Source organism: Ictidomys tridecemlineatus, chromosome 9, assembly GCF_052094955.1.
Source record: "Ictidomys tridecemlineatus isolate mIctTri1 chromosome 9, mIctTri1.hap1, whole genome shotgun sequence".
NCBI lineage: Eukaryota > Metazoa > Chordata > Mammalia > Rodentia > Sciuridae > Ictidomys > Ictidomys tridecemlineatus.
Window position 1 is genome coordinate 41,294,220 of NC_135485.1, and position 18,327 is coordinate 41,312,546.

The following is an 18,327-nucleotide window of genomic DNA, read 5'->3' on the forward strand; positions in this document are numbered from 1 at the left end:
AAAAAAGGATGAAATAATGGATGAAGTCAAAGGCATAAACTAGACGTTGTTAACACAAAAACTTCCAAATGATAAGCTGTAAATAAAGGGTAGGAGTAAATATCCTTTGTCCTTACTCCCAGATTCTATTTTAGTTTCCATTATGGTTACAATTCATTTCTCTTATATTTGACATCCTCAAGTTTAGACTCCATTTTCTTCATATGCTTTTTTTATGCCTCAGATATACAAATTGAACATCCCTAATCCAAAACTTGAAATGCTTCAAAATCTGAAACTTTTTGAGCACCAACATGCCACAAGTGGAAATTGCACATGAAAGTTTGTTTCATGCATGAGATCATTTAAAACATCATACAAAATTATATTTACTCTATGTGCATCATTTGTATATGAAACATAAATTAATATGTTTAGACTTGGTTCCAATCCAAAGATTTTAGAATCCCAAAACATCTGAAATCTGAACCACTTCTGGTTCATTTCAAAGAAAGGATACTGAACCTGAACCTATACTCTACTCTGTTTTTTTTTTTTTTTTTGGTTCCAGGAATTGAACCCAGGGGTACTTAATTGAACCAGTGGAACTGACCCACACTCCCAACCCTTTTTATATTTTGAGACAGGGTCTCTCTAAATTGCTGAGGGTGGCTTTCAATTTGCAATTCTCCTGTCTCAGCCTCCTAGTTGCTGGGATTATGGGCCAGTACCATCAACCCAGGTCTACTTTCTTTTTATGCTTTGATAAATATATACCATTGAACTGCACCTATGGGAAACTAGTTCTAGGAGTGCTGCAGAACCAAAATCTGCAATGCATAAGTCCCTTATAAAATATAAAATAATGATGTAGAATTTGTATATAACTTAATACACTCTACCATATATTTTAGATCATGTCTAGATATTTCTAACACAATGCAAATAGTTATTACGTTATTGTTTAGGGAATAATGACAAGAAAAATGTCTGTACGTGTTCAGTACAGGCAATTTCCTGCCCCTGCCCCCAGATACATTTTATCTGCATTTGGTGGATATGTAGTGCTGGAAAGTCAACTGTAGGTTGGTGATTTTGGAGTGATTGTGGGGTATGTGTGCTGGGGACTAAACTCAGATCACTGAGCCACATCCCCAGCCCTATTTTGTATTTTATTTAGAGACAGGGTCTCACTGAGTTGCTTAGTGCCTTGCCATGGATGAGGCTGGCTTTGAACTCGTGATCCTCCTGTCTCAGACTCCTGAGCTGCTGGGATTACAGGTGTGTGCCACTGCACCCAGCCACAGGTTGATTTTTGACCAGGATTTTCCTCACACACAGCTCCTACACCCCTTGCAACGACCAATGTAAGCGTATTTAGTAGGATAATGAAATGACTGGTAGCCAGAGAACCAACCAGGTGATTAGAGGTAACTTTCAACCTTATACCAGACCTTCCAGGAGGGAAGGGGGCTGAAGTTTGAGCTGATAATTCAAGGCTACTATTTCAAGCAATTATGCCAACTTAATGAGATCTCAAGAAACCCAAATAGAACAAATTGGGACAGTTTTCAGATAACTAAGGAGAGCCTGGAGTGGTACACAAAGGGCATCAAAGCTCTATGCCTCTTCCCACATACTTTGTCCTACCCATGTCTTCTTTTTTCTTTGTTTGGTGGTGCTAGGGATTGAACCCCAGCCTTTATGCATGCAAGGGAAGCACTCTACCAACTGAACCATATCCTCAGCCCCCCTACCCATCTCTTCATCTTGACTGTTCTGCTGTATTGATTGTAGTATGCTTTATGATCAATTGGTAAGCATAAGAAAAGTACTTTCCTGGGCTGGGACTCTGGCTCAGTGGTAGAGTACTTGCCTAGCATGTGTGAGGCACTGGGTTCGAGCCTCAGCACCACATAAAGATAAATAAAGGTATTATCCGTCTACAACTAAAAAATAAAGATATATATATTTTAAAAAAAGAAAAAAAATACTTTCCTGAGTTCTGTGAACTGCTCTATCAAATGATGGAAATCAGGAAGGGGACATGAAACACCCAATAGCCAGTTGGTTAAAAGTATCAGAGACTCAAACTTGTGACTGACATCTGAAGCGGAAAGTAGTAGACTTGTGGGACTAAGCTCTTAATCACTGGGATCAGACCCTGACTCTAGGTTGCAATGTTGATCTGAATTATAGGATACTCAGTTGATGTCCTCTAGAGAACTGGTTGGTGTGAGAAACCCTTATATTTGGGTTATGCTGTGATGAGTCTGAAAGTCAAATAAACTTTGAACACAGAAACAAATTTCCAAAGGACAGAAAGGATCTATAAACCCTAATTTTTCTGTGCTTAAAACAGAAACCATAAATCAACTTCCCAAATCTCAACACTAAAGCAACACTATTGCAAACCACCTTGGGAGTATATTCAAATGCCCTCAACTATGGGGGCGCGGGGGGGGGGGTATCTTAGAATCTGGAATTATAACAAATACTCCAGGTAATTCTTATGTGATTGCTAGTGGCAGTTAGGCATCAGGTAGCAACAATTAAGAAATGCCATTTCTGCAATCCCAGCAACTCATGAGCCTAAGGCTCTAAGTTTCTTAGTGAAACTGTGTCTCTTAAAAAAAGTGCAGGGGATGTAACTCAGTGGTAAACTGCCCCTTGGTTCAATCCCTGGTTTAAAAAAAAAAAAAAAGAAAGAAAGAAAAGAAATGTCCCTTGACAAGATCCTCTAACTAACTGCATTAATGAAAACTTACCTTTTTCCTTAACCGAGCAGCATTCACCAATTCGCCATTATGTGCCACAGCTATTTTCCCGTGAAGTGTTTCAACAACAAAGGGCTGACAATTTTCTAATTCACAGTTTCCTGTAGTGGCATACCTCGTGTGTCCAATGCCAAGATTTGAAACATACAATTTCTTCAAATTGTCTTCAGTAAAAACATGATTTACAAGACCCATTCCCTTGAGAAGTCAAAGAAAAAGCATATCTTAGAAAAAAACACAGACTAGTACTGCTAGCAAATAAGCCTCTCTGTTCAGGCAATCCCAGTTCACCTACTGTCTCTATGCTACATAATTCTAATCAGGATGAAAAGGCGTAAAGAGGCAGGAAGGAAGGTAGGCATGTAGGAAATGAAGGAAGGAAGGAAGATTCTAATTTGACAGATGTTAGGATAAAAAATTGAAAATGATTGAAAAGGTACTATCTTCTGCAAATTGTTTATTCATTCCTTTCTCCCCTCATATACTAATGATCATCTGGCAATTGTTATCTTGACCATCATCTTTTTCAATGTTCAAGTTTACCTTATGCGTTTTGAATGTTGGCACAGAACTCCCATCACTGGTCACGATACCAGCACTCTCCTGGCCCCTGTGAAAACACAAAGGCATCAACTATTAATCCTCAGTTGAAGAGCTTCTAAAAAGCCTCATTACCGCACTTTGTCAACAAGCATCCATATCACACTCAATGCTACGAAGGCTCACATTGCTTCCACACATGATGCTGATGACTGGTAATAGCAGCAGACAACTCCAACAAGATGATCCTGTCATCTGATTCCAACCAATATACATACCAGTTTCTGGAACCCTAAACACTTTTACATAAAGGGAAATAATGTAGTTTTCACAACAATCCTGTGAAGCAAGACTGCGATTGCCATTCCCATCTCACAGATAAGCACACCAAAGAAATGGAAAAATAACTTGTCCAAAGTCACACAGTGAGCAGATGGTGCTGCCAGGATCATGACAGACAATCCAACTCCAGAACTTGGGCCTCCATCCTCTAGTAATATTAGTCTCTGAGTAAGATTAACAGGGTGAGTATTTACATATAAGCAAAACAATTTCCATTTGCTTTTCTGCATTTTCCAACTTTTCTCCAACAAATATCAGGCTTTTTTGTTTAGTCTTTACAGTGCTGGTGATTGATTTAACTTGAGGCCTAACAAATGTTGGGCAAGCTCTTCAGCACTGAGCTACATCCCCAAGCCCAAATATCACTTTCTATTTATATCACTTTACATTAACATTAGCTATAAACCTCTGAAAAACAGCTCTGCCAACCATTTCCAATTTTTAAAAATCCACAATCATTTGGCAGAACAGTAAATCATAAGAAATACACACAAAAATAGTCTCTTTCCCTTTTGTCTCAAGGGTAATTTTTCCTTAAAGCTGAATGAAAAAAAGGTTAGCAATCATTTAGGTTCAGGTTTCTTTAATCACAAAGCTTGCCCTGCATATTTGGCAGTTCCTTCAGTTACTCCCTCAGGCAGCTTGAACCAGTTAAACTAGATGCTTTCACTGACAACAAGCCGGTAGCCGTCTGGTTTCCTAGGAAACAAAACTGGTGGCTACAAGTAGTGAATCATTTCCAGGTCACTTTCAACATGGAGAGTGGAGCTGGGAAGCACTGGACTGACGAGGAGGTTAAAGCTTTGCTAAGTGTCTGGGCAGAAAAAAATATACGAAAACAACTTTATGGCACACTGAGAAATAAAGGAATATTTATTTACATTGCTAAAAGGCTGCAATCACTAGGAGTACACAGAGACTGGAAACAATGCCAGGCAAAGTATAAGAATCTCAAATATGAATACAGAACTGTGAAGTATGCCCACAACTCTGGAGACAGCTCTAAAACTATGAAGTTCTTCCACGACTTGGACGTAATCCTGCAGAATGAACCTGCCACACAATTAACAGAGGAGGATGCTAACAGCAGGCACCTGGCAACGATGAGCCCAAGCACAGCCCCAGAGACCACTGAAGGTAAAAAGAAAAAAACAAAAAACAAAAAACCTATTTTTTTTTGTTTGTTTGTTTCTCTTCATATTACAGTTTCACAAACTTTAAATACAGGACACTTCTGAGTCCAAATGAAAATACAGCTAAAATATCAAGGTTGAAAAAAAAAAAATTGCATCTTACACTATTTTACACATGGTAAGAATTTTTTTTAAAAAAAGAAGTTAAATACCACTTTGACAACTGTTAAAATACAGAAAAAACACACTGAAATGGCCTTAACTGCTAGTGCCAAATGTATGTATGATGTGTTTCTGAAATATGGATTGGATTCTAAAAATATTTTAGGTTTGATTTTGATAAGAGTGGCAAAAAAGAGAATACCAAAAATACTGTTCAACTTGCTTTTCCACAAGACAGAACTTTCTTCTCTATTTTAATGTTTCCATTTTCTTAAATTAATAAATAAAAGCATTAAAATAGAGTTGATAAACACTTTTTATGACTTGTCTGGCAGAGCTTCATTTTACAACAAAGACAAATATAGATTTAATAATTAAACAAAGACAAAAATAGATTCAATAAATAAGTGAAGATTTTGATTCATTTATTTCTGTATGTATATATTTATTGGGGTTCTAGGAATTGAGCTCAGGGGCACTTTACCACTGAACCACACCCCCAGCCTTTTTTTTTTTTTTTGGAGAAAAGGTCTTGCTAAATTGCCGAGGCTGGCCTTGAATTTGTGATCTTCCTGCCTCAGTGGGATTTTCGGCATATAGGCATGACTGAAGATTTTGAAGATATTAAACAAGGTCCTTGACCTGCTGTGTTGTTAAGCCCAGCACTAGTTAAGATTTGCTCATTGTCTCTGGAAGCCACAAGCGTCACTAGGCAGGCAGAGTGACAGTAATGAGATTTTTTTTCCATGGCTAAATATTTTTAAATATTACTATTTTTTTTAAAGAGCAGAGTTGTTCAAGTACCTGTAACCCTCACTGTCGTGTGACCCATGTACAAAGAACATACAATGAATGCTATTAAACCTCCAAAAGGAGGAACCAAGAATAAATGTAACACCCTAGAGAAAATGGCAAGCAGTACACTAAAGGTTCCAAATGCAAAGGGCGTTGAGGACAGCCATTATGGCTGAGTTAACTTGGGTTGGCTGAATTTCATGTTTATAGCTCAGTAATCATTTGACTAAGAAACAATCTATCCCACTTATAAAAACCCTTTGCATCTCTAACATTATGCCAAATGTTGAGAATGCTCTGTAGTCATTATAAACAGCAGTTATAATATTTTTTTCTTTTAATCATTCAGGACTCTTTAATCACTTCTCAAAATCTTCCACCAGATGTGTTGGTTTAGAAGATGTAGGTGCTAATATCTTTGCTTCTTAAAGCGATTATCTTCTAACCCTTTCAGGTACCCTTCTGGCTTCAAATTTCTTAGTCCCATTCATAAGCAGTGGGCCTATATTATACAACCTAATCATGTCTGTATAAAGTACCTTAAACCCTGAATTCTAAAATCAAACTCCTCTATACTCATTGAAAATCGATCCTCCTACAAATTGCTTCCACTTTAGACTTCCATAGAAATGTCTGAGATATCCTTGACTTTTGGCCAACAATTATTCATAAAAAGTCTACTGATATGTTCTATAAAAATTTTCTCTCATCCACTCTCATTATCTATAACTTTATCATATCACACAGAGTATTGTTATAACCATTTTTCTATACATTTGTTTTCACTTGAAAATTCCTTGTTCATACAACTGGGTTCTTAGAAAGTCTTCATGTCTTCTGGTAACTAAATCAACCTGATAATACCTTAGGTCCACTGCTGCCAAACCACATTCCTTCAGTGACCCAGATTCCCCTCGGTCTCCTCTTTATATGAAAAGCATCAGAAGCAATGACTTAAGGATTCAGTTTAAAACTTCCAGGCACAGGGCCTCTGAGTATCATTTCAGGATTCACACTATAAATGACCAACTTAAGAAAAAAAATTCCTGAAGAAGTTGGGAAGCCTACCTGTACGCTAGCCCCAGATTCCATTCTATGGATAGAAAACCAGAGAACAGAGCAGAAAACCACATTCTCTGCTTACTGTCATTAGCTCAGGATAAATGACCCGAGTGTACCAATATCTTCCCCATGTTACTCTAAAAAATTCTTATGTAACCCCAAATTCTTATTTTCTATATTCAACTAAATCTAAGACATACCTTATTAATTCCTTTATCCTCAATAAACTGTAAAACTTGACTTAAAATTGGCAATTTTTACTTTGAAAGTTAAAAAACACGATTGTGTTATTTGATAACAGTGGTGCTTTGTACTTCTATATTTATTTAACTTTCCATATTTAATTGTTTCCCTATTTTAACATGGGAACCAACAGACTTTTAAATATGATAAACACATTTTTTTCAATGACAATGTCTCTAAATATAGTCGTGAATCATAATTTTTAAGAACTATTTTGGTTTTTAGTTATAGATGGACACAGTACCTTTATTTTTATTTTTACGTGGTGCTGAGGATTGAACCTGGCACCCAACACAAGCAAGGCAAGTGCTCTACCGCAGAGCCACAACCCCAGCCCCATGAATCATGATTTTAAGTGGATGTTTATGTCAATCAAATCACACCTAAATAAAATACAATACTATTTCTATTACCTGGCAAACAGAATTAGAAAAGCATTTGGGAATGATAATTTATAAGATGAATAAATCTTTAATTTAAAAAAATTACAAAGAGCAATCAAAATATACTCAACCCTTCCTGGTTAGCTGGCAACTTCATTGTCATTGTTGGGTTCCTTTCAAAGATTTATTTTTTTCCCTTAAAAAAAGCATCCTCCTATGTGTAATATGAATTAAAATGCATTCTGCTGTCATATATAACAAATTAGATTAAATCAATTAATTAAAAAAAAATCATCCTCCTGAGACTGGGGTTGTAGATGAGTGACAGAGCACTTGCCTGGCATGTGTGAGGACCTGGGTTCAATTCCCAGAACCACAGACACGAATTATCCTCCTTACCTGATTATTTTAGGAAGTAGCCTTTGCCTCCTCTATGAAAGCAAGCATAGAAACCACCAAACCATAAAACAAAGAGCTCAAGGAAGGATTTCATTCTTTTAAGTCTGGCATGGGGGGGCTGGGGTGGTGGCTCAGTGGTAGAGTGCTTGCCTGGCATGTGTGAAGCAGTGGGTTTGATTCTCAGCACCATATATAAATAAATAAAATAAAGGTCCATTGACAACTAAGAAAATATTAAAAAAAAAAAAAAAGGTCTGGCATGGTTCTTTTAAATAATACATCTCTTACCACATTTAAGTAATTCTGATAAATTTCTGAAATGTTTAGTATGTCAATTAATTATATAATACACAAAAATTCTTAAGCTGTTTGGCCCTATGTGCCAGTAAAACATTTTCTGATTATATTTCTCATTGTATATTCCTCTTGTACATTACCAGTAGCATTTATAAAAGTCCCTACTGTGTTAAAGCACCTAAGAAACAAACATAAATAAAACACATCTTATTTAGTTGTTTGCTTATTTATTGATGTAGTACTGGGGATTGAATCCAGAGGCCCTCAACCACTGAGCTTTCTTTATCCTCAGACATTATTTTTTTATTTTGAGATAGGTCTCTCTAAGTTTCCTAGGCTGGCCTCAGTCTTTCAATCCTCCTGCCTCAGCCTCCCAAACAGCTGGGGTTAATTTAACCCAAATGAAAATTAATCACAATACTCCTTGGAAATTTACAAATTCAAACAATTTTAATAGTTCAAAATAAACCAAGTAAATGGGATAATTATTTAAGCCATATTATGCCATTTTATTGAGCCATATTATACCATTTTATTATAAAATATGTCCATCACAAATCCATTTTCATGGATAAATTCAGCTTTAGCAACTAGCTTTACCAGTTATGTTAATTCAACTTTTTTCCCTTAGTACTTATTTCTAAAAGGAATTCTGTTCTCCTTCCAGGCAAAATGTCAGTTCCATTAGAAGATAAAGAAGATATCTCAGGAAATCCTTTGCTTTTGGTTTCTCATGTCAGACCAATGGAACTAGGTATAGTATGAAGGGCCAAAAACGTTATGAAACTGATCTAATTTCAAATTGGAAAGACTGCTTCTAATCTGAGAACATGGACAGTATTTCCTGACAGAAACACTTCTGAGTAATTTGTTTTTTCTCCTGTACAAGCTTAGGCTGAAAAGTCATTTTTGAAAGAAAATTATTTCCTTAACAAAAAGTTTTATAGAAATACTTACTCCAATTTCTAACTTTTATTCTTTAATTTTATAAGAACTACAATGGCTAAATTTATAGTAATGAACATAATTGCTTTGACATTTGGTATTCTGGGGGTAAAAGACAAACAAAACTTCACATCTGAAAATAAGTAATATTAAGTACACGAGATCAAGGATTCTTAATTAAATCCAATGTCAATCCACTCTTTGCTTCCAATGTATTATTGAAGGTAGAAGCAAAAAACTCATTTCTAACCCAAATAATAACACTTTATTTCTAATTCAAATAAAGAAAAAAATAACTGAAAAGCATTTCAAAATAGTGATATTAAATATACCACAAAATAAAAACTACTATCTATTGCAAGTAAATTCTATACGGTTTTTGTTTTTATTTTTTCTCTTTTGGCACTGAGGATTTAACTCAGGGGCACTTAACCACTGAGCCACATGCCCAGCTCATTTTTTATATTTTATTTTGAACCAGGGTCTCACTAAATTGCTTAGGGCCTCACTAAGTTGCCGAGGCTGCATTTGAACTTGCAATCCACAGGCTCCTAAGCCACTGTGATTACAGATGTACACCACCATGCCCAGCTATATGGTGTTTTCTAATCATTTACAACTTATTTAAACCTGAACACAAAATCTGAGAAAAACAATATGGTTGTTAAAATAACCAATATGATGCCAACTATAACATTAATTGATGTCATTTATATAAAGTGAATTGTAAAACTAATTTAGGAACCTAATGTGAAAGCACCATGGGATATTAAAGAATTTCTACCAATAAAAGAAGGTAGCATTTTACTTAAAATGTCATTTGATCTTCCTCTAATTTCCAAAGGAGTAAATACTGATTGTGTGTGGTTCTTCCCAGCCAATGCACATGAAAATCCCAATCTTGAGAAGAAAGATGAGGGAAGCACTTGAGTAGCAGTTTTTAACCCCCCCCTAGAAAAGGAATTATTCAAACCTGTCCTATAGCAAAACAAAAATTAAAGTCATTTTCTTATGTAATCATATTGCTTTCTTAATAAATATAATGTGTTCAACTTTAGCTATATACTGATAAATAGCCCATATGTGAACAAGTGGGAAAGAACCTTTATAGAAGAACAATGATCAAAATGTGACTGAAGACCTACCCTTGTTTAAGCCAGTCTTTGTCATGATAATGAACAGATTCAAGTTCTGTACTTCCATTTACCCATTAGTGTAAGCAAAAGTTAACCTATTGGGCTGGGGATGTGGCTCAAGCAGTAGCGTGCTCGCCTGGCATGCGTGCGGCCCGGGTTCGATCCTCAGCACCACATACCAACAAAGATGTTGTGTCCGCCAAGAACTAAAATATAAATATTAAAAAAAAAAATTCTAAAAAAAAAAAAAAAAGTTAACCTATAATTTGTTATTCTGTCTCCTATGGAGAAAATGTCTTCCATAATGTTGTATCCAATTATTTACCTTGTTTGATGTATGTAATCCATGATTCTTATTTCTTCACATCTGATGCAGGTATCTCTACATCAATAATGGATTCTCCTAATAATTCACCTTTTATCCCAACTGTTGCAAATGAAGGAGGAAAACACTGGACTATGCCAGAAGTCAGGGCTTTAATAGGCATCTGGTCAGATAAAAGCATCCAACAACAACTAGAGGGAACAGTGAGAAACAAAAGGATATTTGAACTAATTGCTTCCAAGCTTCAGAAATCTGGAATAGAGAGAGACTGGAAGCAGTGCCGAACAAAGTACAAAAACCTGAAACACGAATACAAGATTGTAAGAACAGCTCAGGACCTAGGCACGACTAGGAATATGAAATTTTTTACCGAGTTGGATGCTATTCTGGGACACAAGACAGAAAAATCACAAGAACTTCAAGATGGAGAACAAGTCACAGAAAGTACTGATGTAAAAATGGAAGAAGACCAGATAGGTAGGATTTTTCTTTATTTCCCCCCAATACTGGGGATGAACTCAGGGCCTTGTGCATGCTAGGCAACTGCTCTAGCACTGAACCATACATTTAATCTTAATAAAGCAAATTTTAATAAATGCAACCCCTCAAGTTAAAGCAAGTTTTCATACCAATTGTGGTAAAAATATAACAGCCAGGCACGGTGGTACATGACTGTAATCCCAGGTATGAAAGAACGCTAAAGAACTTAGAAAAAAACAAAATCTTTAAGAATGTCTTACAAAAGGGTAAGTTCTAGCCGGGCATGGTGGCACCTGCCTATAATCCCAGGGGCATGGAAGGCTGAGTTGGGAGGATCACAAGTTCAAAGCCAGCCTCAGCCTTGGTGAGGCACTAAGCAACTCAGTGAGACCCTGTCTCTCAATAAAAAATACAAAATAGGGCCAAGGACATAGATCAGTGGTTGAGAGCCCCTGAGTTCAATCCCGCACAGCCCCCCAAAAGGGTAAGTTCTTCTGGGACACATCATAAAGTTCTTTAAAATAAGTTTAAAACAAAAGATGGAAATACAAAATATTTTCACAGAGCCAGGATAGCATGAAATAAACTGAATGAGTTCTAGACCAAGAAACAGGAAATCCAAGTTCTAACTTAGTTGCTGTGGAACCTTGAGGAAACTATCTCTAGATAGAAGCTTAAAATGGGAGGACTGGACGAGATGTCCTTGAAGAGACTTACTAACAGCCAGGCATGGTGATGGTAGATGTCTGTAATCCCAGGTATTCAGGAAGCTGAGACAGAAGGATCACAAGTTTAAAGCCAGATGCACCAACTTAGTGAGATCCTGTCTCAAAATGAAAAGGGCTGGGGATGTAGCTCAGTGACAGAGTGCTCCTGTACCAAACGCAAAACAAAACAAAAAACCCAGTACCAAACAAAATAAATAAATATACTTAAAAACACCTCCCCTAGCCAAAACACCTCTACTAATCTTGTTTCTATAGATTTATGATCTGGCTTCAACGATGCAGTCCTAATTCTAGGAGTGTGAATGTGTGTCTAGGGAAGAGAGAGAGGTATGACAGAGAATTAATTGAACAAGAGTGGTCATAGTTCACTGGTGAATAAGAACGGAAATAGTATGTTAGAGAATTGTTATGGGGACAGACAGGCAAGGCACCAAAGATAGCAGGAAACAGTTTTATTTGGCTGCAGCCAGGTTCAGAGGGCAAAGCTTTCGCTGTAATCAATCCCCTGAACCCCAAGTTCAGGTAGTTTCAGAATTTTATACCCAGCATGTAAGGGGAGGGGCTCAGAAGTTCCCAGTCTGCAGAAGTTCACATAAAAGCATCTTTTTCTTTCACTGTTCTGGGCACATTAACCCTTCAAAGACAATCCTCTCCCCTTTCTTTCCTCCCCCCTGCCAGCTGTTACCACAGAGCCCAATTGTAACTTCTCTTATCTTAGAAATGCAGACATCTCTGTGAAGCCCCAGCTCAAGGCCAGAGGCCTTGTTTACACATTTCTACAAACTACTATGCTGGATACAGGTTTCTGAAAAACTAGTAAGGGGGTGTTCAGCACCTGGAGTGCTGATTTCTTCCTGGCCAATAGCTAAGTAAAACAGGTCAACATGAAAAGAGAAAGTTTATCTACATTGAACTATTTTGTAGAGACTCTTTTGCTGACAATCCTAAAATGGTGAAGATCTCTGGAGAAACCCAGTTAAGATTTTTCTGTGGAGAAAGGAGGTGCCACTACAGAATTATACAGTTGCCTCTATAAAAATTGAAATATAAGGGGTCTAGAGATAAAGTATGCAATAGTAGTGGCATTATGTTTGTACCGTCATTGCTAGGGATGCAGGTGAAGATAACCACATTAGTTACATGTCACGTATAAAGGTGGGGAATCTAAATCATAGAGCCGGGCACAGTGGCCATGCCTGTAATCCCAGCATCCAGCAGCTCTGGAGGCTGAGGCAGGAGGACTACAAGTTCAAAGCCAGTCACAGCAACTTAGTGAGGCCCTAAGCAACTTATCGTGACTCTGTCTTTAAATAAAATATTAAAAAGGGCTGGGGATATGGCTCAGTGGTTAAGAGCCCCTGGGTTTAATTCCAGGTACCAAAACCAAACAAACTAAATTATAGAAAGCAAACAATCACATTTAGTGTCCTCTCAGAGGGAAAACAGTTCATTAGAAACTACAGCTGGAGAGATCACTGAAGATGACTCCGACAGTATCAAGCCAGAATACATGGCAGTTTCAGATTTAAAACATAGTCCTAATATAGGTAAAAGAATATTACACTAAGATGCTATGATACAATGTTGCTATGAACTGAATCAAGTCCCCCAGCCCCAATTCATATGTTGAAGTCCTATCTCCCCAATGTAATAGTATTTGGAGATAGGTCTATGGGAGATAGGTTTAGATGAGAGTGGTGTCTCCATGATGGGATATATATGAATATATATCTATATTCCTACACCTAAGATGCTATAACATTATATGAGGTATTATTGCATAATAGTCATATTTACAAAATATATAAATGGAAAGCATAAATTCTTTTTTTTTTAAGAGAGAGAGAGAATTATTTTTTAATATTTATTTTTTAGTTTTCGGCGGACACAACATCTTTGTTTGTATGTGGTGCTGAGGATTGAACCCCGGGCAGCATGCATGCCAGGCGAGCGCGCTACCACTTGAGCCACATCCCCAGCCCAAGCATAAATTCTTAATGAAAATGTTTCCTAAGGTTGGTGTTTATCTCCACAGATTAATAAAATACTTCAGATCTCCTAAAAATCAAAGGGAGGTCTGGGGTTGTGGCTCAGTGGTAGAGTGCTTGCCTAGCATGTGTGAGGCACTGGGTTCAATTCTCAGCACCGCAAGTAAATAAACAAAATAAAGGCCCATTGACAACTAAAAACAAACAAACAAAAAAAAAAAAAACCAAACAACTCAAATGGAGATCAGTAGAAGAAATGGACCAAAGGGTGGGAAGCAGGGAGGGGAAGGAGGAAGTGCTGGGGACTGATACTGGCCAAATTATATTGTTATATTGTGTGCAAGTATGAATATGTATCAACAAATCCCACATTATGTAAAACTATAATGCACCAATAAAAATATGTGGAAAATTAAAAATTAAAAAAAAAACACCTTGGATATAAACTGAGGTGTTTTTTAATCATTAGGCAGTTACTCTGATCTTCAACCTAAAAATCACAAGAGATCATACTGCTCATATGAGAATAATACTAAACTACCTATTTCCCTTTTGGCTGTGGTGAAACGTATTTTCAAAATTAAAATTTCCACTATCACCATAGTTATCAATAAAATGGTCAGCAGGGGGCGTTGAAGTATCTATTGTTCCTGGATCACAAGGTATGCCAAGAATCAGGTGTTTTCCAATTCACTTATTTCAATAGGCTAAAAATTGGAAATAATTTTCTTTAAACATAAAATATTTAAACATTTTTGTATTTTTCTGCAATCTGAATAATCTTCAGAGTAAAATTATTACATAAATTAATGTACTTTAATCTTGTGAAAACCAGTATTTCTAAGAAATCTTCACTTTAATACAAAAGAGAAATTACAGAAGTGATGGATGAAATTTCAGAAAACCCAAGAATTATAAATGTAAAAAAAGATGGCTCAGATATAGGTAAGGTGCTAAATTTAAAAACAGGCACTCAGGGGCTGGGGATGTGGCTTAAGTGGTAGCGCGCTCGCCTGGCATGTGTGCGGCCTGGGTACAATCCTCAGCACCACATACAAACAAAGATGTTGTGTCCGCCAATAACTAAAAAATAAATATTAAAAAAAAATTTTCTCTCTCTCTTTAAAAAAAAAAGATTAAAAAAATAAAATAAATAAATAAAAACAGGCACTCACTAATTAAAGTCATAATTTTAAAAAATCTTCCTGTTAATGATTTTAATAAACTTTTTTTTTTTTGGTACTGGGGATTGAACTAGATCACTGAGCCACATCCCCAGCTCTATTTTGTATTTTATTTAGAGACAGGGTCTCACTGAGTTGCTTAGGACCTTGCTTTTGCTGAGGTTGGCTTTAAACTCGCAATCCTCCTGCCTCAGCCTCCCAAGTTGCTGGAATTACAGGCTTGGGTGTAATTTTAATAAACTTTTTAGAACCTTTAGCATAATAAAGAATACATCTAGTCTTGGTCCCCCTGTTCCTGGCAGAGTTTCAAAAATCTTTGCAATTTCCAGTGACAGAGTCTTTTACATTAATGGTTACTCTACTGGACTCCCAGACAGCTTCAGGATGGAGGCTAGTCCACAGATAGACTGTGTGATTAGAGGGTTGGAATTTGGAGTCAAACTGCCCTGGGGGGAAGGGTGAAGGCCTGAAGACTGAGTTCACTCTGCATCCAATTATTTAATCAAATGTGCCAATAAAAAATGGCTTTAGTTTCCCGATTGGTAACAGCTCCTGATTCTACTTGAAGGATGTGGAGGCTTGGTATACTGCCATTCATGTTTCTGAAGTTCCTTTGTAACTTCTCAAAGATGTACTGCATCAGCCTCTACACTAGGCCTCCTTCATTTTACCTCCCTATCCGCAGACTGGCTAGGCACAATTCAGGAGCCACTTGTCAAAAAAAAGGAACTTTATTTTTAGAACCACACATGCCAAACAAAACAGCTCCTCAGGAAAAACTTTCAGAGCCCAACTGCCACCACCGGCTTCCCACAAGCCTCTCCACCTCCCCCACTCCTGCTCTTGAGGCCGATTGGCTGGGTCACGTGGGCAGAGCCAAAAAAAGTCCCCCAATAAGCAATTCTGTGGACTGAAAGAGCGGGGAAACAGCCCAATGAGCATCACCGCAGAGGAGCCAATCAGTTGGCAGCTAGAAGTTTGCTGGGGCCGCTGTGAGCCAATCATCAACTGCCAGCTGGAAGTTTGCTGGGGCCCCTTCGGCTGTGGCTCTCAACAGGCCTCCTTCATTTTACCTCCGTATTCTATTCTCAAACCCCTACTACTATGCTTTTTTGAATAAATTACATACAATCGAATCCACCCTATTAAAGTAATAATTTTTGTTTTAAGTGTATTCAGAGTCATGATCACCACTACTTAATTTCTGATGAGCCCAAAAAGAAACCCATATCCACTATAAGACATTTAAGTGCTCAACCATTCCTCTACAGCCCCTGGCAAACACTCATCTACTATCTTGTCTCTATGGATTTGCCCTGTCCGGGAAATTCATATAAATGATGTTAGTCAGCTTTGCATCATTGTGACAAAAATACGCAACAAGAACAACTTAGAGGAGTAGTTTATTTTGGCTTATGGTTTCAGAGGTTTAGTCCATGGTGGGCTGTCTCCATTGCTCTAGCCCCAAGATGAGAAGAACACCATGATGGCCAGTAAGCAGAGAAAGAAGTACCTGCAGGGAAGATGAACCCTTCCAGGGCACCCCCTCCACCCCCAATAACCCACCTGCCTAGAGTTACCACCCAATTAGTCCATTCAAACTAGGATGAACTGATCAGCTCTCATAATCCAATCACTTCACCACTGAATATTCCTGCATTAACAGGAGCTTTTGGGGGTTACATCATATGCAAAATATAACAAATGACCTATTGTGTCTGGCTTTTTAAATTTACTCTTTCCAAGTCTCATCCATGCAGTAGCATGCATCAGTATTTCATTCTTTTCCATGGCTGAATAATAATATTCTACTTTATGGACATATATATTTTTCATTCATTAATTGATGGACTTTTGGGTTCTTTCCACATTTTGGCTATTATGATACTGTTATGTAGTACAAGTGCTTTTTCTCCACTGTGGTAAAATACACATAAAACTACCAGTTTTCCACCCACAAGTGTACAGTTTAGTAGACTGAGTACATTCACATCATCATGCAAATATCTTCACTCTTCATGACCAGAACTTTTTCATCATCTCAAACAGAATTTTCTGTATCCATTAAAGAAAAACTATCATTCCCCACTTTTCCTACCTTGTGGAAACCGTTATTCTACTTTCTGGTTATTTTGTTTTTTGGTACAAGGGATTAAACCATACCCACAGCCCTTTTTTATACTTCACTTAGAAACAGGGTCTCATTGAGTTGCTTGGGGCCTTGCTAAGTTGCTGAGACTGCCTTTGAACTCAGAATCCTCCTGCCTCAGCCTCCTGTGCCACTGGTATTACAGGCGTGTACCACCACATTCGGCCTTTTTATTTTAATATTTCATACTCTAGGTAACTCATATGTAGAATTATATAATTAATGTTTTTATCTGGTTTATTTCACTTAGTACAGTGTCTTCAAGATTAATCCAAGTTGTAATATAAATAAGAATTTCCTTCTTTTAAGGCTAAATGCTCTTCCATTGTATGGACGTACCATTTTGCTTATCCATTCATTTATCCAGTACACCAGAAGTATGTTTACTGGGCTAAAGCACCATCAGTTCCTTTAAAATATTATGCCCTATCTAGTTGTCTTAATTGACCTAGTTAAACTCTTCTGGAATGTCAACATAAAAATGTCTAAAACCACTAAATCTTCACCTAAACTTCAATGAGGGATATTCTTAGCTACAATGAGGATCAAATGAGAACAGATACAAAAGTTCTTTATCAAGCATTAAAAAGTCAATGAAAGACGTCACCAAATTGGGTCTGCAAGTGTTACTGTACTCCCAAGTACAACAGACTGCTCTGTGAAGTTTAAAATACAAAATATTTGCAAGATTTTTGAAGGAGGTATTTCCCACATCTGAACTTTGGTTTAAGAGAACAAAAGCTCAGGGGTAGGAAAGATGGTGGAATGAGATGGACATCATCACTCTAGGTACATGTGTGACTACACATATGGTGTACAGCCATAGAAATATAAAGTTGTGCTGCAATTGTGTACAATGAATCAAAATGCATTCTGTCATATATACCTAATTGAGAGAGAGAGAGAGAGAGAGAGAGCGCGAGAGCCAAGAAAGCAAATGCTCTTGGCCTCAAGGCTATAACTTTTTTTTGATACCGGGATCTGAACTCAGGAGCTCTCCACCACTGAGCCACATCCCCAGCCCCAGCTTCTTGAGCTGTAGGGCTTACTGAACCATCATACTCACCCATCCTACTTCCTACTAAAAGAAACGAGCAACTAATGTTCATTAAAAAAAATAATGAAAACCGCCTATATATTGAAAGCAGCTGATACCAGGAGCAGTCTGTATATTATGAGTTTTAGAACAGATTATTTAAATATGGACACATGAAAAAAAAATTGACCCTTACATTGAAACGATTATTATAATTCTTGGTATTTTATGGCAATCCAGGTGT

General features: G+C 37.3%; 2 protein-coding genes across 3 annotated transcripts in view; one reads left to right on the forward strand and one right to left on the reverse strand.

Moving 5' to 3' along the window:
• The window catches only part of Ppat (phosphoribosyl pyrophosphate amidotransferase), a 44,188-nt gene that overhangs the window by 17,144 nt on the left and 8,717 nt on the right, over positions 1–18,327 (reverse strand). Inside the window, exons 2-3 of the mRNA XM_005320025.4 lie at positions 3,300–3,366; positions 2,748–2,954 (exon numbers count right to left, since the gene is read on the reverse strand). Of these exons, the coding sequence (XP_005320082.1) occupies positions 2,748–2,954; positions 3,300–3,366 (274 nt within the window). The remainder of the gene's footprint in view (positions 1–2,747; positions 2,955–3,299; positions 3,367–18,327) is intronic.
• The window catches only part of Paics (phosphoribosylaminoimidazole carboxylase and phosphoribosylaminoimidazolesuccinocarboxamide synthase), a 51,193-nt gene that overhangs the window by 8,375 nt on the left and 24,491 nt on the right, over positions 1–18,327 (forward strand). The window contains exons 1-3 of one of the 2 annotated variants that reach the window (XM_040292378.2): positions 4,375–4,775; positions 8,780–8,866; positions 10,570–10,995. In XM_040292378.2, coding sequence (XP_040148312.1) covers positions 4,394–4,775; positions 8,780–8,866; positions 10,570–10,995 — 895 coding nt within the window. In that variant the 5' untranslated portion in view covers positions 4,375–4,393. Of the gene's footprint in view, positions 1–4,374; positions 4,776–8,779; positions 8,867–10,569; positions 10,996–18,327 lie in introns of those variants that run through there. The other variant, XM_078021320.1, reaches the window with a different exon arrangement.